This window comes from Erinaceus europaeus, chromosome 2, assembly GCF_950295315.1.
Source record: "Erinaceus europaeus chromosome 2, mEriEur2.1, whole genome shotgun sequence".
Taxonomy (NCBI): domain Eukaryota; kingdom Metazoa; phylum Chordata; class Mammalia; order Eulipotyphla; family Erinaceidae; genus Erinaceus; species Erinaceus europaeus.
The window spans coordinates 37,752,997-37,775,702 of record NC_080163.1 but is presented as its reverse complement, the minus strand read 5'-3'; the positions used below and the strand labels follow the sequence as shown (position 1 = coordinate 37,775,702).

Sequence of the window (22,706 nt, the reverse complement as noted above, 5' to 3'; positions counted from 1 at the left end):
AGATGTTAAATTTAATCACAAACCAAGTTAAAACACAATAGGTGATCTTTTAGTAATCTAAAATGGCTTACTCTAAACTATTTTAATAGATGTAATTTTAAATTGCTTTACAAATATTCATTATAAAATAGTGGTTTTTTTCAAATAGGAATTTTAACAGTTCTGTCAAAAATTGCAATTGAAATGCGTGGAGGAAAGAATTATATAGATACTATATGTGCAAAGTATTGTGCATGATCTAATTTATTAAAAATTTGTTTCCTTTTTTCAATAGCAATTTCGTCATGAGAACCTGGTCAATCTGATTGAAGTTTTTAGACAGAAAAAGAAAATTCACTTGGTGTTTGAATTTATTGACCACACCATATTAGATGAGTTACAACATTTTTGTCATGGACTAGAGAGTAAACGACTTAGAAAATATCTCTTCCAGATCCTTCGAGCAATTGAGTATCTTCACAATAATAATGTAAGTGCCTCAGAGTAAGCCTACCTGTAGGATGAAAATGAATCATAAGTACATTTTTTCATGTTTTTTAAAATTTATTTTAAATGTATTTATTGGGAGAGTTATGGTTTATAGTCCACAGTAAATACAATAGTTTGTATGTGTATAACATGTCCCAATTTTCCACATAATAATACAACCCCCACTAAGTCCTTTGCCATCATGTTCCAAGACCTGAACCCTCCCCCCCTCCACTTACCCCAGAGTCTTTTACTTTGGTGCAATAACCCAATATAAGTTTTTTTATTTATTTTTATTTATAAAAAGGAAACACAACAACTGTAGGATAAGAGGGCTACAAATCCACACAATTTCCACCACCATTCTTTATCCCTGGGAGTATGGACCCAGGATCATTATGGGTGCAGAAGGTAGAAGGTCTGGCTTCTGTAATTGCTTCCCCTCTGAACATGCTTCCCCGCTGACAGGTTGATCCATGCTCCCAGCTTGTCCCTCTCTTTCCCTAGTGGGACAGAGCTCTGGGGAAGCGGGGCTCCAGGGCACATTGGTGGGGTTATCTGTCCAGGGAAGTCTGGTTGGCATCATGCTAGCATCTGGAACCTGGTGGCTGAAAAAGAGTTAACATATAAAGCCAAACAAATTGTAGACTAATCATGAACCTAAAGGTTGGAATGGTTCAGATGATGAGTTGGGGGGGGGGGGGTGTCTCCGTTTTGTAGATAAATAGTAGGCCTATTTTTAATTATATTCCAAAGGGCCCATGACTATACTAGGGTTTTTTTTTTTTGTTTTTTTTTCTGAGCTTGACATCTGATATGCAGGTTGATCCAAGTTATTGTCTGGGGAGGCGATTTCATGGCTGGAAAAAGGACCAGAAAGCTGGATCAGGGAAGAGAGTAGCTCCCAAATATGGGAAAGGTGTATAAATATTGTTGACTGATTTATTTGAGGTCTAGGTCCATTATCTCTGCTTGGGAATCTCAGGACTCCCCAAATAGGGCCCCAGCTGATGGGGTGGCCTGGTAGTAACTAAAGAGTTATCATTAAAGTATGCCAGTCTCTTTTGAGCACTTTTTCAGCTTTTGCAGTCCTTACTTTGATAAGGTTAACTTTGGAGTGAGTGAGGGAAATGTAATAGGAAGTAGGTGAGGAGGGTATCTAAGTCTAAGTAGAGACTATTTCATTATGAACTTTATACTGACTCACTGCAGACAATTGTGTATTTATGGATACATGTATTTATGGATACATGTGAACATATGCTCTATTTCATGGGACCTGGTCTATCCCTAGGTTTTGGACTTTGTTAGGAAGTGAACCACCTGAAATGGAATTAGGTATTCCTATGAAAGGAAAGGTCTCACCTGAGTAATGAGGGTGAAGGGTTGACATTCCACTTCTGATGTCTCTGAACACAGTCTGAAGTGAAGCATGTTGAGGTGGTACCTAATCATTGATTAGGTTGGGATCAGCTGATGCAATATCATTTGGTATGAATTGAGAGAAGCATGCAGGAAAGTGAGCCCCACCCTAGAGGTTCCAGGACTGGGGGATATATAGGCTCTATAGGGGAATTGGGAGTTTCCTGCGGTCTTAGGATTTAAAAAGGCAATAGATAGTTACTGCTATAATCAAATTATTTGGCAGTTGGGTTAACTTTAAAATCCCTTTGTTAGGATTTGCTGTATCATGCACAATATCATCATAATTTATATCCTATTACATTATTTGTATATAGCTGTGTCTTATAGAGTAATGCCACCAGTTGCAGGGAGAATATCTGTTCTCCCTGGTCTAAGCTTTTAAGAGAGTCAGCATTTCGAAGACTCATCCCATGTGCATTAAAAAGTTTGAGACATTCAATTTCCCCCTCTCATATTAATTAAGTAGTGATTATATGACTACAAGTTAATAGGAGAGTACATAAACACCATTCCCACCACCAAAAGACTGTGTCCCATCCCATCTTTACCCCACCCACCCTCCTGGTTATTTTTTTCATTTCATTTTATTTTTTAACCAGAGCACTGCTCAGTTCTGGCTTATGGTAAGGTTGGGGATTGAACCTGGGACTTTTGAGCCTCAGGCATGAGAGTCTTTTTGCAGAACTATTATGCTATATACCCTCACCCTATAAGTGCATTTTCATGAATGTCATTGATATTATTTTTCATACATATTAGCTCACACTGTGAAAATTAGAGCCTTTGTAGGAGGTCATTTACTACTACACAGGTAAAAAAAATAGTGTACACAAGGTAAATTGTGTCTATAAGGCAAGCCAAGTATGGCAGGTTAAAGAAGAATCAATGATCAAGTGTGAAGGAATCAATAGTAGGGGCACCTCTAACTGGAAAAAAAATTTATATGTGTGTTTTGTTTTGTTTTACAGTCTTTTATTGCTTGGGTTTTATTTCTTGGGGCTAACTTTGCAGACAGAAAGAGATGGAGGAAAGGATACCATAGCACCAAAACTTCCCCACTGGAGACATGACAAAGCAGGTGCACTATCCAGGTGAACTATCCTACCAGTCCAATGCTGAAACCTTATTTATTTTTTCCATGTTAAAACTTTAAAAGCCAGACTAACTTACCCCCATAACACTCATGGAAACTTTAGTGCTATGGTGTCTCTCTGTTGTTTCTATTTTCCTACCTGAAAAAGTTGGTCTGGACAATGAAAACTGAATACTTCTTCCAGAAGAGGAAGGTAAAAATTCCCAGGTAATTGCAAAGGATTCTGCATAAACAAGCTGTTGGATGATTGAGGTATCTTGTTGGCTTGGAGTGGTTAAACACTTGTGAGAACAACAACAACAAAAAAGTGAAGGGAGCTTTAGAGTAGAAACTGCAACTTAGGCTGGGGAGTGGCATATTAATGTGACAGTCTAAAAAGAAAGAGAAATAAAGTGACTGAAAGGTGTAGAACCTTATTTGAGCTATGAAAAATCAATAAAGGGGAAAGACTACATATTTTGATTTTCAGGGTTGCCTTAGTATTTTTAGTGTTGCATTGCTCAGCATTCAGTTCAGCAGACTTTTGTGGAGATATTTTATTCCTTTTTTATATTTATTTATTCCCTTTTGTTGCCCTTTTTTTTTAATTGTTGTAATTATTGTTGTTGTTATTTATGTAATTGTTGTTGGATAGGACAGAGAGAAATTGAGAGAGGAGAGGAAGACAGAGGGGGGAGAGAAAGATAGACACCTGCAGACCTGCTTCACCGTCTGTGAAGCAACTCCACTGCAGGTGGGGAGCCGGGGGCTTGAACTGGGATCCTTATGCCAGTCCTGCGCTTAACCCACTGCGCTACCGCCCAACTCCCAGATATTTTATTCCTAATGTGAGCTTTACTTGCTGGAAAGATATATATATATTAATATTTATTCCCTTTTGTTGCCCTTGTTTTATTGTTGTAGTCATTATTGTTGATGTCGTCATTGTTGGATAAGAGAGAGAAATGGAGAGAGATGGGGAAGACAGAGAGAGGAAGAGAAAGACAGACACCTGCAGACCTGCTTCACCACCTGTGAAGCGACTCCCCTGCAGGCGGGGAGCCGGGGGCTTGAACTGGGATCCTTACACTGATCCTTGTGCTTTGCGCCACCTGTGCTTAACCCGCTGCGCTACCGCCCGACTCCCAAAAGATAGATATATTTTAAAGAAATGACAGTAAATGCTCAAAAATAGTTTTATTCATAAGTGACACAGGTACATCTACACACACCACACGTTTTTCACCTATTTTAACTTCTACTTTTTGACTTTGAAAACTATGATTGTGCTTGCAACTGAAATTATGATTTTAATTTTCTTGCCATCTACTTTCATGGGGAGGCAATATAATGTAATAAATAATTAGAACACACAGAATCAGTTCATCTTGGATTTTCACCCAGTAGTTATCTCTCTTAACACTTTTTTGGTAAAGATAGAGAGGCAGAGAGATAAAGGGACTATACATCAAATTTTTACTGTGGCTGGAGACTGCATTCAAACATGGGTCATGCACACGGCAAAGCAGAAACTTACTCAAGTGAGATAATTCACTGGGTCATAACAATTTTCTGTGAAGCCAACATTACCCTGATACCAAAAGCAGACAAACATGAAACAAGAAAAGAAAAACTGAAATGCTTGATGAACATAGATGCTAAGATATTGAACAAAATGCTAACAAGCCAGGTATACCAATGCTTTAAAGAAGATAGTACATCGGGAGTCAGTCGGTAGTGCAGCGGGTTAAGCAGTGCACATGGCGCGAAGCTTAAGGACCCGCATAAAGATCCCGGTTCGAGTCCCTCACTCCCCACCTGCAGGGGAGTTGCTTCACAGACAGTGAAGCAGGTCTGCAGGTGTCTATCTTTCTCTCCTCCTCTCTGTCTTCCCCTTCTCTCTTCATTTCTCTCTGTCCTATCCAACAACAACAACATCAATAATAACTAGAACAATAAAAAACAAGGGGAACACGAGAATAAATACATATTTATATAAAATAAAAAGAAAAAGAAGATAGTACATCATGAACAAGTAGGACTTACCCCAGGGATGCAGAATGGTTCAACAGAGGGGCTGGGCTGTGGTACACTAGGTTAAGTGCTCATGTCACCATGCACAAGCATCTGAGTTTGAGCCCCCACTCCCTAACTACAGGGGCAACCCTTCATGAGTGGTGAGGCAGGTCTACAGGTTTCTTTCTTTCTTCCTTTCTGCCTCCCCTTTCCTATCAAATTCTCTCTATCTTGTCAAATAAAAATAAAGTAGGAAGGAAAAAAAATGTCTGCCAGGACCTGTGGATTCATAGTGCTGGCACTGAGCCCCAGTGATAACTCTGGAGGCAATTTTAAAAAAAGTCAATAAATGTAACCATCGGATTAACAAAAAGAAAAGCAAAACCACATGATTATTTCAGTATATGGAGAGAAAACTTGGGGTCAAGTGGTGGTGCACCTGATTAAGCGCACAAGTAACAATGCACAAGGACCTAGGTTTGAGACCCTGGTCCCCACCTACAGTGCAAAAGTTTTGCAAGTGATGATGCAGTGTTGCAGGTGTCCCTCTCTCCCTCTACCCTCTCTATTTCTGGCTGCCTCTATCAAATAAATAAAGATAATAAAAAAATTTAAAAGAGAAAACTCTTGACAAGATCCAGCACTTCTTCATGTTTAAAACTTAAAAAGGGGGTGGGGACAGGGACTGAAAATTCCTCAATGTACTCAAATCTACATACAGTCGAGTCACAGCCAATATGCTTAGGAGCTGCAAACTTTTCCTTTTAGATCAGGTACAAAACAGGGCTTTCCACTATCACCATTACTATTTTAACATAGTCGTAGAAGTCCTAGCTATAGCAAGGAATAAAAGGGTTACAGATTGGAAAGGTGGAAGTAAAGCTGTCACTATTTGCAGATGGTATTTGCAGGTATACATAGGAAATTCAGGACGAGAGTAGATAGCATAATGGTTATGCAAAGAAACTCTCATGCCTAAAGCTCCATAGTCCCAAATTCAGTCTACCGTAATACCATAAGCCAGAGCTAAACAGTGCTCTAGTAAAAAAAATAAACATTAAAATAAAATAAAACTTACAATACTATCACAATATTTAGAGAGGAAAAAAAAGAAAATTCAAAAGAGGGTGCCAGGTGGTAGCACACCTGGTTAATCCCACACATTACAGTGCACATGTACCCAGGTTCAAGCCCCTGGTCCCCACCTGCAGGGGGAAAGCTTCATGAGTGTTGAAGCAGGGCTGCAAGTGTCTCTTTCCCTTTATCGTCCCCTCCTCAATTTTTTAAAAATATTTTTATTGGATAGAGACAGAAACTGAAATGGGAGGGTCACATGAAGGGAGAGAGACACCTGCAGACCTGCTTCACTACTAGTGAAGCTTTCCCTTTCAGGTGGGTACTAAGGTTTCAAACCTGGGTACTTGTGCATTGTAAAATGTGCACTCAACCAGGTGTGCCACCACCCAGCTCCCTTCCCAATTTATCTGTCTATATCTAATAAAGTTTTTTTTTAAAAAATTATTAAAAGAAAATTCAAAAGAATCCCACAGAAAACTGGTAATTGTCAGACAACATAGTAAGGTGGCAGGCTACATTTTTAAAAAAGATTTTATTTATTGAGAAAGATAGGAGAGAGAAAGAATGAGACATCTAGTGCATGTGCTGCCAGGTATTGAACTCAAAACCTTATGCTTAGAGTCCGATGCTTTATTCACTGTGCCATTTCCCAAACCACACCAGAGTACATTAACATACAAAAATCAGTGGAATTTCTTTATGCAAACACTAAACCAAAAGAAGAAATCCAGCAATCAATCTCATTTACAATAGCAGCAAAAACTATCATTATCTAGAAATAAACTGAACAAAGAAGGTGAAAAACTTGAATACTTAAAATTATGAGCCACTTTTTAAGGAAATAGAAAAAGATAATAAGAAATAGAAAGATATCTGTGCTCAAGGATTGCAAGAATTAACATTGTTAACTTAAAATAACTGCTATCTTACCCAGAGAATTATTCATATTTAATGCAATCTCTGTTAAGTGCCCAATGAGTTTCTTTAAGGAAACAGCGTAAAAGCTACAAACATTTATCTGGAACTGGAAAATACCCAGAATTTCCAAGGCAGTCTTAAGAAAAAAAAAAGAACAAAAATGACCAGAAAAAAAAGGTACTAAGGTTATATGGGTACCCTGGGGAGATGTTTTTCATAGCCCCAAAATATATCCTGAGAAGTTTATACTTTCTCCTATGTATGCTTGGAAACCTTGGAAGGTTTTTGAGCATTGCCTCTAACAGAACAAAAGTAAAACCTAAATTATTGACAAAAGTAGATGATGAATACAGGTGGAGACTCAAATCAGGTGAGTGTCTATTGTGACAGACCAAGTAGTGCTAAGGTCTTGAACTGGGATAATGGCAAGGGAAGGAAAGGAAAGCCAGGAGGGAGCAAGTATAAAAATATTTCAAAAGAGAAATTATGGGATTCAGTAACTAGATATAAAAGATGCAAACAAAGGTAAATGTGAAATGATTAGATTTTTAAAATTTGAGAGCAGGCAAGTTACAGTACTATTGGCAGTAAGTGATTTTAGAAAGGAGAAATGCTTTTAAATATAGTGATGTATTTTAATACAGAAATTTTAGGTTAAATAGTGGGTAGTCAATTATATAACAAGGCCTTCAATTGTCAGGATTAGATATTGTCAGCCTGACATTCCAAGTCCTCTTTTTTTAAATTTATTTTTTATTTAAGAAAGGATAAATTAACAAATCCATAGGGTAGGAGGGGTACAACTCCACACAATTCCCACCACCCAATCTCCATATCCCACCCCCTCCCCTGATAGCTTTCCCACTCTCTATCCCTCTGGGAGCATGGACCCAGGGTCATTGTGGGTTGCAGAAGGTGGAAGGTCTGGCTGCTGTAATTGCTTCCCCGCTGAACATGGACGTTGACTGGTCGGTCCATACTCCCAGTCTGCCTCTCTCTTTCCCTAGTAGGGTGGGTCTCTGGGGAAGTGGAGCTCCAGGGCACATTGGTGGGGTCTTCAGTCCAGGGAAGCCTGGTCAGCATCCTGATGGCATCTGGAACCTGGTGACTGAAAAGAGAGTTAACATACAAAGCCAAACAAATTGTTGAGCAATCATGGACCCAAAGCTTGGAACAGTGGAGAGGAGGAAGTGTTAGGGGGGTACTCGCTGCAAACTCTAGTGTACTTCTGCTTTCAGGTATATATTTTGCAGTGGTTTATGGATACGTGTGAACATATGCTCTCTCTCACAGAAACTGGTGTATATCTAGATTTTGGGTCTTTGTTAGGAAGTGAACCATTTGGGATGTAATTAGAGAATACTATATAAGGAAAGGTCTCACCCGAGTAATGAAGCTGAAGGGTTGTCATTCCACACGTGAAGTCTCTGGACACAGACTGAGCTGAAGCATGTTGAGGTGGCAATCGTTGTGTTGATTAGGTTGCGATCGGGAGATGCAATATTAGTTGATATGGATTGGGAGAGGTATATGGGAAAGTGGGCCCTATCCAAAGGTTCAAGGACTGGGGGAAGTAGATGCTCTATAGTGGAGATGTGAGATTCCTGCTGTCTTAGGGTTCAGAATGACAATGGATAGTTAATGTTATCACATTATTTGGTAATTGGGTTAACTTTGAAAAGCCCTTTTGTTAGGGTTTGCTGTATAGTACCCAGTATCTTGTATATAGCTGTGCTATTGGTTGCTCCAAGTCCTCTTTTTAAGAATTTATGTAGTAAGAACCAGTTCCAGGAAAAGTTTTTTATCTCTAGAAGTTTATCTTTCTCATTTTGATTGTTTTTATAATTAACATTTTTGATCTGGTTAAAAAAGGCCTCTTCAAAATCATTTTAGAACCAGCCTGAATACAAATGCAAATATTTGATCACTCTTGGAAGAGAAATGGTCCTCTTTTCTTTATTCAACAAATACTTACTGAATAAATTCTAGTAATATTAATTGTACTCAGTGCTAAGGATGCAGCCTTGAGTATAAGGTTTGACTCCTAAATTTATGGAGCTTGCTAAATTTTACTCTATTTCCAGTTGCATTATGAGTTATTAGTTATTCCGCTAACTACTAAGGACTCTTAGTCTTCCTTAGGCCCTACTCCACCCCTCCTTCACAAAGCCCTGCTTCCCCTAATTTTAGGCCTAATCTTTGAAAAAAGACTTGTTTATTAATGGAGAGAGGGAGAGAGAATCAGAGCCTCATTCTGGTATGTGTCACAAGAGAGCAAATTCAAGATTTTGTACTTAAAAGTTCAGCACTGTGCCATCTCCCAGGCTACAATTTAGACCACTCTACATACTTTTATTTATTACATTTTACATATTTTTATTTTACATATTTTATTCATTGGATTTTTAACATAATAATTTTCCAAACAAGGGATTATTATTATTTGAATATTTAACAGTTGTCAGTGTTTTGCTATATGCTCTTCATCTATTTTAAAAATTTGTTTTATTAGCTTTATTTATGTATTGGTTAGAGGTAGCCAGAAATTGAGAGGGAAGGGGGTGGTAATGAGAGAGACAGAGAGAAACCTGAAACACTACTTCACCATTTGCTAAGCTTTCCCCCTGCAGGTGGGGACTGGGGACTTGAACCCAAGTCCTGGAGCATTGTAACATGTGTGCTCAACCACCTGCTGCCCCTCCCCCCTACTGAAGTAATTTATTTTCACCTCTTATTTTAATTAATTAATTAATTAATTAATTTAATTTTACGATGGCACTACTGAGCTCTGATTTATGGTGGTACTAGAAATTGAACCTGAGTCCTTAGAGCCTCAGGTTAAAGGCTCTTGCCCCTGTCATCTATTTTTTCAACTATTTACTGAAGTACTCCAATTATTTTTTATGTCAGATTGGTTTTGTGCTATGTTTTCCATCCAAGTACTAACTAGATCCAACCCTGCTTATCTTTCAAGATGGGATGAGATTGGACATGTTCAGGGAGGTATGGCCATAGACTAATGTAGTATTTTTTTTTAACAAGATTTGAGCGAGGCACATCTCACTTAATATAAAATCCTAGTCATCATATTTATGAACTACGAAAGGATCTGAAATATTTAAATAACGTATTCTTTATTTTTTAATATTTATTTTTCCCTTTTGTTGCCCTTGTTTTATTGTTGTAGTTATTATTGTTCTTGTTGTCGTCGTTGTTGGATAGGACAGAGAGAAATGGAGAGAGGAGGGGAAGACAGAAAGGGGAAGAGAAAGACAGACACCTGCCGACCTGCTTCACCGCCTGTGAAGTGACTTCCCTGCAGGTGGGGAGTCAGGGGCTCCAACCGAGATCCTTACTTGGGTCCTTGTGCTTTGCGCCGATTGCGCTTAACCCGCTGTGCTACCACCCGACTCCCTGTATTTACTTTAGTGCAGTGTTGAAGAATGAAACCATTCTCAACAGGGCCTATGCATACATAATACTACTGAGTCACTTCTTGGTGCCTGCACTATGAATCCACTGCTGCTGGAGGCCATTTTTCCCATTTTGTTGCCCTTGTTGAAGTTGTTATTGTTATAGCTGTTGTAGCTGTTGTTGTTGTTGGATAGGACAGAGAGAAATCGAGAAAGGAGGGAAAGACAGAAGGAGAGGAAGTAGACACCTGCAGGCCTGCTTCACCGCTTGCGAAGTGACCCCCCTGCTGGTGGGGAGCTGGGGGCTCAAACTGGGATCCTTACTATGGCTCTTGTGCTTTGTGCCATGTACACTTAACCCGCTGTGCTACCGCCCAGCCCCCTCCAGCACAATTCTTACTCTTTTTCTTTTTTCTCTCTTCTTTGAAAGATCTAATTTTATTTTTACATATAAGAAAGAATTTCACATGAGAGAGCAAGAGAGAAGTAAAAGTACCACTCCAGCACATGCTATACTAGGGGTCAGCCCTGGAGCCTGAGACATAAAAGCGCAATGCCCCACCAGCTGGCCCATCTCCCCAGCTGCTTTATATTTTGCCAGAGGGAAATACCAAAGCACTGTTCTACCGCACATGGAGTTCCCTTTATGCTGTCCATGATGCCCACATGTGGTGTTAAGGATCAAAAACCAGGGTCCCCATGTGTAGTAAGTTATGTACTTTCCCCCCTGAGCTGTTTTTTTAAAAATTTATTTTCCTACTTACTTATTTATTAGACAGAGACAGAAAAATTGAGATGGGAGGGGAAGATAGGGAAAGAAACAGAGAGACACCTGCAGTCCTGCTTCACTACTTGTGAAACTTTCCCCATGCAAGTGGTGACCAGGGCGTGAACCTGGGTCTTTGTGCACTGTAATGTGTGCACTTAACCAGGTGTGCTACCACCTGGCCCCTGATAATCTGGTTTTATCCCTTTATACTTCATCAAGTATCTGTGTTTTTTTTAAAAAAATTGTTTGTTTCTTTGTTTGTTGTCACTATAATTATTACTGGGGCTCAGTGCAAATCCATTGTCCTAGGTAACCATTCCCCTCAACCCCCCCCCCTTTTTTTCATAAGATAGGATAGAAAGAAATTGAGAAGGGAGAGGGATATAGACAGGGAGAGAGAAAGACACCTACAGACATGTTTCACCTCATGAAACTTCATGCAGGTGGGGACTAGGAGCTTGAATGCAGATTCCTGTGTGAACCTGCACTTAAAATGCACTCAATCAAGTGTGCCACTACCTCCTCCTCCCAAGTATCTTTTTTAAAAAGTGTATTTTCAGGCTAGCAAGATAGCTTCCAGGTGTCCTTAGTGCATTTGCTTTATCATGTGCATGACCTAGATTCTAGTCTGGTCTCTACCCCTGCTGATGAAGGAATCTGCAGTGCTGTAATGCTGTGATTTTTTTCTGTCTTTTTTGTCTGATAATGTCAGCCTGGTGTGGTGAAGAACCATTGATAATAATAATGACAAAGGGGTATTTTCCTTTATAACCTCAGAAATGTTACACCTGCACAATTAACAATAACTCCCTAATATCATCTCATACCTAGTTTATATTAAGATTTATCATAACCAAGGAGGTGGTACAGTGGATAAAGCATTGAACACTCAAGCACGAAGTCTCAAGTTCAGTCCTTAGCATAGCATATGCTACATTGATTCTCTTGATTCTCTTTCCCTCTCTCTTATTAGTTAACTAATATTTTAATTAAAAATTTTATAATCAACTTTGAATTAAATTTTTATCAAATTTTATTATTTCATAATAAAATATCTTTTATAGCTGGTTTAATTAAATCAGAATCCATTCAAGGACTGAACTTTGCATTTGGTTTGTATGGTATGTAGGGAATTCCCAATCTTATAGTCAATCTCAAGCTTCCTTACTTTCTTAAAGAATGGGATTAACTATTTGCAAATCACACATCTGATAAGATATAAAATAAAGTTGAATAATATTAACATAACCCAGTATGAAAATGGGATAAGAAAAAAAAGTAGGCAAAGGACTTGAATAGACACTTTTTTCAAAGAAGATATACAGATAGAGATACTTCTAGAGTGACTTTGAAGTAGCAGTAGCCACACGTCGCTATCCTGGATCAACTAGGAAAAGCAATGAAAATTACCTGAAAACTTAACAAAATAGTATCAGGATCTCTTCAAAAACTCAACAAGCCAAAGGTGAGTATAGACATGTGTGGCTTATGGACAGAAAGGGAGTGAGGGGGAGATTCCTGGGACTAAAAGCCCATACTCAGGAATGGCTGGCACTAGACTGGGAGTTTGGCAGCTGAGGCTCACCACTCCTGGGTCTGAATTAAAGAAGAAAATATTAAAAAAGAAAGAGAGGGAAAAAAATGACCCAAGCCACTGCTTAGCACAGACACATATGCTTGTGGAAGGTAAGGGAGTGAGTGATTCTCAGGACTAAAAACTGGTGCTTAGAGATGGCAAGCACTAAATTAGATTGGAGGCTGAAATACACCACTCCCAGGTCTGAATTTTAGCAACAAAAAAGACTGTTAAAAGTAGGAAAAATGTCACCTAAGAACTCACCTTTTACAAGTTTACAACTGTGACTTCTGTAGTCTTCATTGCTGTTGTCCCACAGAGAATAGAACAGCAGCAGGGAGACCCTATCTTGGCATCAAGGTCACAGAACCAGTCCAGTGACTCAGGATAAAATATCTTCTCCCCCCCCCTCACCCCCCACCCTAGGATATATAAACAGGGAAATCAAAGACCTTGGCCACAGTGCCTCCTGCTGGCACAACAACAAAACCCACACTAAATGAGGAAACAAATACACAAACAGCAGTGACAGAAATCCCAGATGACCAGACAGATTTGGAAAAAATCATGGAGATAGAGTTCAGAAAACTCATTATGAAATCAATTCAAGGCACTAAAGATTCAAGAACTCAGAGATCATTTTACCAGAGAATTACAAAGTACAGAAAAAAAAAAATCCAAACAGAACTGCAGGGCCTAAAGGACAAATTGAATGCAGTCCAGGTTGAGGAAAGAGGCTACAGAAGTAGACTTAACCAGATGTGGGAGTGAATATCAACACTAGAAGACACAACCACCACACTTTGTGAATTTAAAACTCTTGAAGAGGAAAGGTTTAGGAAAAATGAAGCGATTCTCAGTGAAATAGCAGACTCCATCAGAAAGACAAACACCAGAGTTATTGTGATCCCTGAGGAAGGAGTCAAAGGACTAGAGATCTTATTCATAGATATTCTAACAGAATTTTCCAAGCCTGAACAATGTTCAAAATATAGAAATCCAAAAATGTGAACACACAACTAAATTTTTGAATCCAAAATGGCACATACTAAGACATTATTGTAAAACTATCCAAAATCAGGGACAAGAAAAAAATACTGCAGGCCGCCAGGAAAAGGAAGAAAGTCACATACAAAGGTAGAACCATCAGGCTTTCATCAGATTTCTCATTACAGACCCTCGAGGCAAGGAGGGAGTGGAATGGCATATTCAAAGTATTAAAAGATAAGAATTGTCAGCCACAAATTCTGTACCTGCTAAATTATCCTTCAAATATGAGGGAGAAATATATTTTTAGACATTCAGAAACTGAGGAAATTTTCCACTGCCAGTCCTGCCTTGCAAGAATTATTGAGAGGAGTCCAACATGAAAAGAAAAGGCAAAGGAATCCCAACTTTTAATATGATGATCAGTATTAGAATAGAACCAGGAACACAATGACAATAAGGAAAATCAGACACAGGAAATGGGAGAACAAAATAGAGCAACACAGTCCAATGTTGGTGAACCAAGGCAAACTTGAAAGAGACTCTTGTAGATACTGTAAGTTAGATATAATATTCATGATAACCACAAAACATAATGGAGCACAAAGGCAAGTAGGAAACATATATACAGTAGGCAAAACCATTATAGAAAACTGTCTGTAAAAATAAACAAAAAAAAGTCAAGACATAAAGAAACCTTGAAACAAAAACCAGAATGGATATAAGCAAACAACATTCATCAATAATCACCCTAAATGTGAATGGCTTATATTCACTGGTCAAAAGATTTAGAGTGACTGACCTACATAAGACAAAGTAGTCTGACCTAGTTCTCACCTAACTTTAAAAAATTCCTTTATTAGGGCACTAAAGGATTATAGTCAGCAATAAAATGCAATAGTTTATATACATGCATGACATTTCCCAGTTTTTATACATTCCAATTCTCTTTGTTTTCTACTTACCTACTTAATCTACTTCATAATCTACTTTCAATCTTGTCTATTTTTGGCTACATCTCCACTACATTTTCTTCTCTTCACAATCATAACTCCTTATGATCTAAATATCTTGTATTGAAACCCTTTGATACTCTTGCTGTATTAGCTGGAGCTTTATTGCATTCTCTTGGTGATGAATTGAGGCAGGCAACTGAATATGGGGCCCAAATACGAGCAAGAGAACTAAAGCTGCCTGCCACAGGACCTAGTAAAGGAGCTATCCATTGCAACCAACAGGTTTTTCCTAGTGAAATATTTAATCCTCTGAATAATGTACCTGCTAATTGAAAATGTCAATGTTATTTATGGTGGGGATACAAAAATCCCTTGTAATTGTAACTGTAAGGACTAACTGCTTTGAATTTTGCTTCTGTACTTCCTGGCTTGCTTGTGCTTATAGACTTGGAATAGACTATAGAAGTTTAACCCTAGGTTTGCAGCTGAGCACTTTCTTTGGAGTATTCCAGGCTCTGGCCCACCAATGTAATAAACTTCTTCTCTTTCCACCCCCCCTCAAAAAAAATCAAGATTCAGATATTCTATGTCTCCAGGAAACACATATCCAAAAGAAAGACAAACAGAAACTCCAGGTGACAGGCTGAAACAAGGTATCTCAAACCAAAAATGCAAACAAGAGGACAGGAACAGCTATTCTAATACCAGATAAGTTAGACTTTCAGGCAAAGAAGGTGAAAAGTGACAGACATGGACACTACATATTAGTCTAAGGATCAATCCAGCAGGAAAACATAACCATCATCAGTATATATGCTCCCAATATACATGCACCCAAATATATAAAAAAGTACTTATTGACCTTAAGTGAAAACAAGAGTAAATAAATGGGGTCACATGAAACTAAAAAGCTTCTACACATTGAAAGCAAACTATAAAAGATAACCAGGCAACCCAGTAAATGGGAGAAGATACTTGCAAATCACGCATCAGACAAGCAACTGATCAAATATCTATACAGAACTGGTACAGATCTACATAAGAAGGAAAAAACAAAACAAAAAACAGTAAAAAAAAAAAAGTGAACCAAAGAACTAGTTTTCAAAAGAAGAGATACACATGGCCCACAGACACATAAAGAAATAAGCCATCAGAGAAATGCAAATTATTATCATGGTGTGAGATGACATCTCACACCTGAGGGAATGGCTTACATTAACAAACCAGGAAATGAGAGGTGTTAGGCTGTGGAGAAAAGGGGACTCTGCTTCACTGCTGGTGCAAACTGAAGCAGCCTCTTTGGAAGACTATATGGAAAGTTCTTAAACAAAATGGGAGTACCTTATGATCCAGCAATACTACTCTTCGGCATCTATCCAGTGGACACAAGCTTAATGCACCCTTATATTCATAGCTGCATTTTTCACAACAACCAAAGAGTGGATGCAGCCTAAATGCCCATCATTAGATGACTGGCTAAAGAAGTTATGGAATATATATATACCATGGAATACTCTGCAATCAAAAAAGATGATGCTGTGTCCTTTGGGACAAAATGAATGGAACTGGAGGTGATTATGCTTAGTAAAGTAAGTAAAAGATGAAAGAAAACTAGTTTCACTCGTATATGGAATCTAGAGGTCTGATTTACATTAACTTGCCCCCCCCCAAAAAAAATCCAAACAAACCAGAAACAAGCTAACTGTAAGACTTAACGATAACTATGATGGTTATCTTTGGGAGGTGGGAAGTTAGGGATACAAAACTTTGGTGCTGGTTGTAGTGTGGACCTATACATTGTAATCTTATAATCTTGTTACAGTGTAACTTAATATTTTTTTAAAAAGAAGATATACAGATGATTGATGGCGTATGAAATAATAGCACATTAATCATGGATATTAAAGTGAAAATCACAATGAGATACCTCTTTAAATCTTCTAAACTAGCTTTAATTTTAAAATATAAGGCAATATTTTTATTTATTTCAGAGATATATAGAGAGAAATTGAAAGGGAAGGGGAGACACAAAAGGAGAGAGATAACTGCTACGCTGCTTCACTACTCATTAAGTTTTCTCCCTGTAGGTAGGGACTGAGGTGTTGAACCTGGGACCTTGCACACTATAATGTGCATGCTCAACCAGGCGTGCCACCACCCAGCCCCCTAACAGGCAATAATAAATGTTGGCATTGAAGAAGAAAACCTGGAGCCCTCATACACTTCTGAAAATAATATGAAATGGTATGGCAACTATAGAAAGTTGTTGGCAATTCCTCAGAGAGTTGAACATAGAATTATTATATAATCCAGCAGTTTTACTCCTAGCATATACCAAGGAGAACTAAAAATGTGTTAATATAAAACCTGTAAAGGAATTTTCTTATTAACATTATTCATACTAGGGAAATAGAAACAGGTCAAATTTATATCAGCTGATGAATGTATAATCAAACTGAAGTTTATACAATGGAATTTATTGAGTCACAAAAGGGTTTGAGATACTGATAAAACCTACAGTATGAATGAACTTTGAAAACATTCTGTTAAATGAAAGAAGTCAGGTGCAAAAAAACCACATAGCATATTATTCTACTTTATTTAAATGAAATAATCCAGAATAGGCTAATTCATGTTTGTATAATTTCTTTGAAGAAATGTCTGTTCAAGATTGGGGAAGTGAGAATTCATTGGTATTCCAGGGACTCAGTGGCAGAATGTATGCCTTGAATTAGAGAGACCTTAGGTTCAATCCCTAGGAATTGAACAGGAAACAGGAAAGATGGTGAAATAGATCACTTGGATAGTGTGCTACTTTGCCAAGTGTATAAACCAGGTTTTAGCCTGGCCCCCACTGCATTGAAGGAAGCTTTGGTACTATAGTCTTTTTTACTAATTCTCTGCCTGTCTCTAAAAAAATAACCAAAACAAAAACCTGAAAAAGACTGGGGGCTGAGAGAGAACTCATTTAGTAGAATGCACAGTTTGTATTCACAGGGACCCAGGTACAAGGCCCTGGCTACCACTTGGGAGCATCTACATAAGGGAAGCTTCATGTGGTGGGGCAATTATTCATGTAGTATGTCTCTTACCTTTTATTTCCCTTTCCTCCTTTATTTAATTTATTTTTTTAATAGAGCACTGATCAGCTCTGGCTTTTGGTAGTGCAGGGTATTGAACCATTAAATACATAACTCCAGGAAAAGTTCCATGAAGTACTGTTGTCCTCCTCTCTCTTTACTTGTCTCTCCCTCTCTTTTCTAAGTAAAGAATAGAAAAATGCAGGACTATGTAGTGGTGTACCCAGTTGAGGACATGTTACCAAGTGCAAGACCCTGAGTTTGAGTCCCTGCTTACAGGGGGCACTTTACAAATAGTGAAGCAGGTCTGCAGGTATTTCACTATCTCTCCCTCCCCTCTCAAGTCCTCTCTGTCCTATCCAATAAAAATAGAAAGGGGGGATGGGTGGTGGCACACCTGGTTGAGCGCATATGTTACAGTGCACAAGGACCTGGGTTCAACTCCCCACCCCCCACCTGTAGGAGGAAAGCTTTGTGAGTGGTGAAACAGTGCTGAAGGTCTCTCTCTCTCTCTCTGTCTCTCTGTCTCCCTCTTCCCTGTTGATTTCTGGCTGTCTCTATCCAATAAATAAAGATAATTTAAAAAAATAGAAAGGGGGATATATGGCTACTGGGAGCATTGGATTTGTAGTGTTGGCACTGAGCCCCACATCAATGGCAATAATAATAATAATAATAAATAGAAAATTTCTTCAAGTAGATCATTCAGTGGTTTTTGTGTAAGTGTAGTGCCAGGCTAGCGTGGGGGTGCCTTTTCCTGGGCACATACTCTCTGGGTTGGAAAGAACGTGACTGGAGCCAGCCTGGGCTGCTATTCACTCAGCAATGTGAGGGAGATGACTCATGAATAGAGCTCGTGGTGGCGAGGTGATTCGATTCTTTATTCATCAGAGAGCCAAGGCTTTTAAGAGTTGGACCCGGAAGTGACAAGTTGGAAATGGAAATGGTTTGACATGGTTTAGAAAGGGGCGGAGAAAGGCAAAAAGGACTGGGAAAGGTAGGAACTTCCTTAGCAAATGTTGCAAGGGTTTTAACTGGTAGGATAAATAATACCCTGCAGGCAGGAAGGGTCTTGAGGGTAAAAAGAAGATAGATCAAAGGAATGAAATGGGTGGGGATTATGTAGATAATAAGGGAGCAGGGCATGGTACCAGGAATGCAGGGTGCTTTGTGAGGCAGGGAGTCTGAGGCAAACCTTGGGGGGTTTTGTTCCCTCCTTGTTCAACCTGTCAGTAGAGAGAGAGACTGACAGGATGGATGTCCCTTCAAGTCAACCACATCCTCACAATTTGCTGACAGTATAGGACCATGGGTTCATTTCTGAGCACTGCATAAAGAGAATATTAATTTTGTTTTTTTGTAATCAATCCCAACTTTTTTTTATTGCCTCCAGGGATATTGGTGGGGCTCGGTGCCTGCACTATGCATCCACTGCTTCTGGAGGCTATTTTCCCCCTTTTGTTGCCCTTGTTGTTTATCATTGTTGTGGTTGTTATTATTGCTGTTATAGCTGTCATTGTTGTTGGATAAGACAGAGAGAAATCAAGAGAGGAGAGGAAGAGAGATACCTGCAGACCTGCTTCATTGCTTGTGAAGCAACACCCCTCCAGGTGGGGAGCCAGGGGCTTTAACTAGTGCTTTTGTGCCAGTCCTTTAGCTTCATGTCATGTACACTTAACCCGCTGTGCTACCACTCAATTTACTAATCCCAACTTCTGCTCACCTTCACTCCTGCCGTAGGAGATCAACAGTGTGCTTCTGTTTGTATAGATACACTTTTATTGGGTATTTTGTATTAATGAAATTATCCTATATGTAGCATTCTGTATTTGTTTTTTTAGGTATATATTTATTTATTCCCTTTTGTTGCCCTTGTTATTTTTTTAAAAATTTATTTATTTTCCCTTTTGTTTCCCTTGTTTTATTGTTGTAGTTAATGTTGTTATTGATGATGTCATTGTTAGATAGGATAGAGAGAAATGGAGAGAGGAGGGGAAGACAGAGAGGGGGAGAGAAAGATAGATACCTACAGACCTGCTTCACCGCCTGTGAAATGACTCCCTTGCAGGTGGGGAGCTGGGGGCTCGAACTGGGTTCCTTACACCAGTCCTTGCACTTTGCGCCATGTACGCTTAACCCGCTGCACTATTGCCCTTGTTATCTTTTTATTGTTGTAGTTATTATTGTTGTTATTGATGTTGTCGTCATTGGATAGGACAGAGAGAAATGGAGAGAGGAAGGGAAGACAGAAAGGGGGAAGAAAAAGATGGACACCTGCAGACCTGCTTCACCACTTGAGAAGCAACTCCCCTGTATGTAGGGAGTCGGGGGCTTGAACCGAGATCCTTACACCAGTCCTTGCACCACCATGTGCGTTTAACCCGCTGCTACCACCCAACTCCTGCCTTCTGTATTTGACATCCTCCACTTAGCATATTTGGAAGCTCAGTAGCATGTGCAAGTACTTTATTTGTTGTCTGGTTAGCAATGTGAGAGAGAGAGAGAGAGAGAGAGATATGACCCAGGATCCAAGCTCATGGTGACGAGGCAATTCAAATCTTTATTCATCTGAGTGTCCCATAGTCTGGCGGTAGCACACCTGGTTAAGCCACATGGCGTAAACCGTAATGGCTGGCATCAGCCTACTGGTCTGCCCTCCCCCTGCCTCTCCAGGCCAGAAAAAGGGAATAGACAAGTCAGAGACGGAAGTAGCTTGACAATACCATACATGGTTAGGAAAGGGGCGGAGAAAGGTGAAAGGGGCTGGGAACGGAAGGGGCTTCCTTAGCAACTGTTGCTAGGGGTTTAACTGGTAGGATTAATAATAACCCTGCGGGGAATTTAGTCATTTGTAAGACAAAGCAGAAGATTGATATGTAGATAATAAAAGGATGAGTCATAGTATCAAGGAATGAAGGATGGAGCAGGGGGAGCTGGCTTAATGTTTTAAGGAATGCTGGGCTCCTGGAGGCAGAAAAATGAAGGGTACTTTGTGAGATGGGGAGTCTGATAAGATGAGGCAACCTTTTGAGGTTCCCATGTGTCCCTCCCTCAACCTCTCAGTAGAGAGAGAGACTAACAGGACAGACACACCCCTCAGGTCAAACCCTGCCAGGATCTACCACATCGTCACAATTTCCCTACACTTTGTTTTAATTGCTGAATAATATTCCATTTTATGGATATATCGTATTTTATTTGTTCATTCATCATTTAGTTGATCAACATTTAAATTATTTTTTAAACAATGGTTCTAAGGATTTCTTCATTCCATTTTTAAAAATGTTTTATTTTAATAAGAAAGAAATAGAGATATAGGAAGACAGAGACAAAGATCAGACCACTGCTCAACTCTGGCTTACAGTGGTTCTGGAGGTTGAACCTGGGACCTCAGAGGATTAGTCAAATATGAATATTCTTTGTATGGACATATATTTTCAGGGTTTTTTTTTTTTTTTTGGTTATCTTTATGGAGCAAGGATTTGTTCATGTACAGATCTCACTACTCCAGGCCAACTTTTTCTTTCTTTCTTTTTTTTTTTTTAGAGACAGAGACCAAAGCACCACTTGGGCATATGTAGTGCTGGGAATCAAACCCACAGCCTCTTGCTTTTTTTTTTTTTTTTTGCCCTTGTTGTGGTTATTATAGCTGTTGTTGCTGTTGGATAGGACAGAGAGAAATCGAGAGAGAATGGGAAGACAGAGAAGAGGAGAGAAAGATAGACACCTGCAGACCTGCTTCACCACTTGTGAAGCGAACCCCCTGCAGATGGGGAGCTGGGGGATCGAGCTAGGGACTCAAAGCAGAATCCTTAAGCCAGTCCTCACGCTTTGCGCCATGTGTGCTTAACCGGCTGTGCTCCCGCTGCCCCACCAGGCCAAATTTTTCTTTCAGAGAGAGGGGGACGCCACTGCACTCCCATGTTGTATCAGCTTTCAAACCTAGACTGCTCATACAGCAAGGCACAGCACCTGTCTGATGAACTATCATTATCTCTTGACCCCTGTTCTCAATTTTCTTGGTTAAAGAACTAGGAACAGAACTTCTGGGTCATATGGTTAGTTTATTTCTTAACTTTTACTTTTTAAAAATGTATTTATTTACTTATTCCCCTTTTTTGTTGCCCTTGTTTTTTATTGTTATAGTTATTATTGTTTTTGTTATTGATGTAATTGTTGCTGGATGGGACAGAGAGAAATAGAAGAGGGGAAGACAGAGAGGGGGAGAGAAACACACCTGCAGACTTGCTTCACCGCTTGTGAAACAACTCTCTTGCAGGTGGAGAGCCCGGGTCTCGAACCTGGATCCTTACACTGGTCCTTGTGCTTTGTGCAGTTAGTTTCTTTCTTTTTTTTTTTTATTTGTAAAAAGGAAACATTGACAAAACCATAGGATAAGAGGGGTACAGTTTCACACAATTACCACCACCAGACCTCTGTATCCCATCCCCTCCCCTTATAGCTTCCCTATTCTTTAACACTCTGGGAGTGTGACCCAAGGTCATTGTGGGATGCAGAAGGTGGAAGGTCTGGCTTCTGTAATTGCTTCCCTGCTGAATATGGGCATTGACTAGTCGATCCATACTCCCAGCCTGTCTCTCTCTTCCCCTAGTAGGGTGGGGCTCTGGGGAAGCAGAGCTCCGGGACACATTGGTGGGGTCGTCTGTCCAGGGAAGTCTGGTTGGCATCATGCTAGCATTTGGAACCTGGTGGCTGAAAAGAGAGTTAACATGCAAAACCAAACAAACTGTTGAACAATCATGGACCTAAAGGCTGGAATAGTGCAGGTGAAGTGTTGGGGGGCCCTCCATTTTGTAGATAGCTAGTAGGCATATTTCAGTTATATTCCAAAGGGCCTGTAGCTATACTAGTTTTTTTTTTTCCCTCTGAGCCTGAAATCTGATACACAGGTGGATCCAAGTTATTGTCTGGGGAGGTGATTTCATGGC

General features: G+C 39.5%; 1 protein-coding gene and 1 pseudogene across 2 annotated transcripts in view; one reads left to right on the top strand and one right to left on the bottom strand.

Annotated features, from left to right (window-relative positions):
* Positions 1-22,706, top strand: part of CDKL3 (cyclin dependent kinase like 3) — a 119,050-nt gene that overhangs the window by 3,881 nt on the left and 92,463 nt on the right. For both annotated transcript variants that reach the window (XM_060178112.1, XM_007519907.3), the window contains exon 3: positions 275-469. In XM_060178112.1, coding sequence (XP_060034095.1) covers positions 275-469 — 195 coding nt within the window. The remainder of the gene's footprint in view (positions 1-274; positions 470-22,706) is intronic.
* On the bottom strand, positions 9,970-10,085 carry LOC132537421 (small nucleolar RNA U13; annotated as a pseudogene).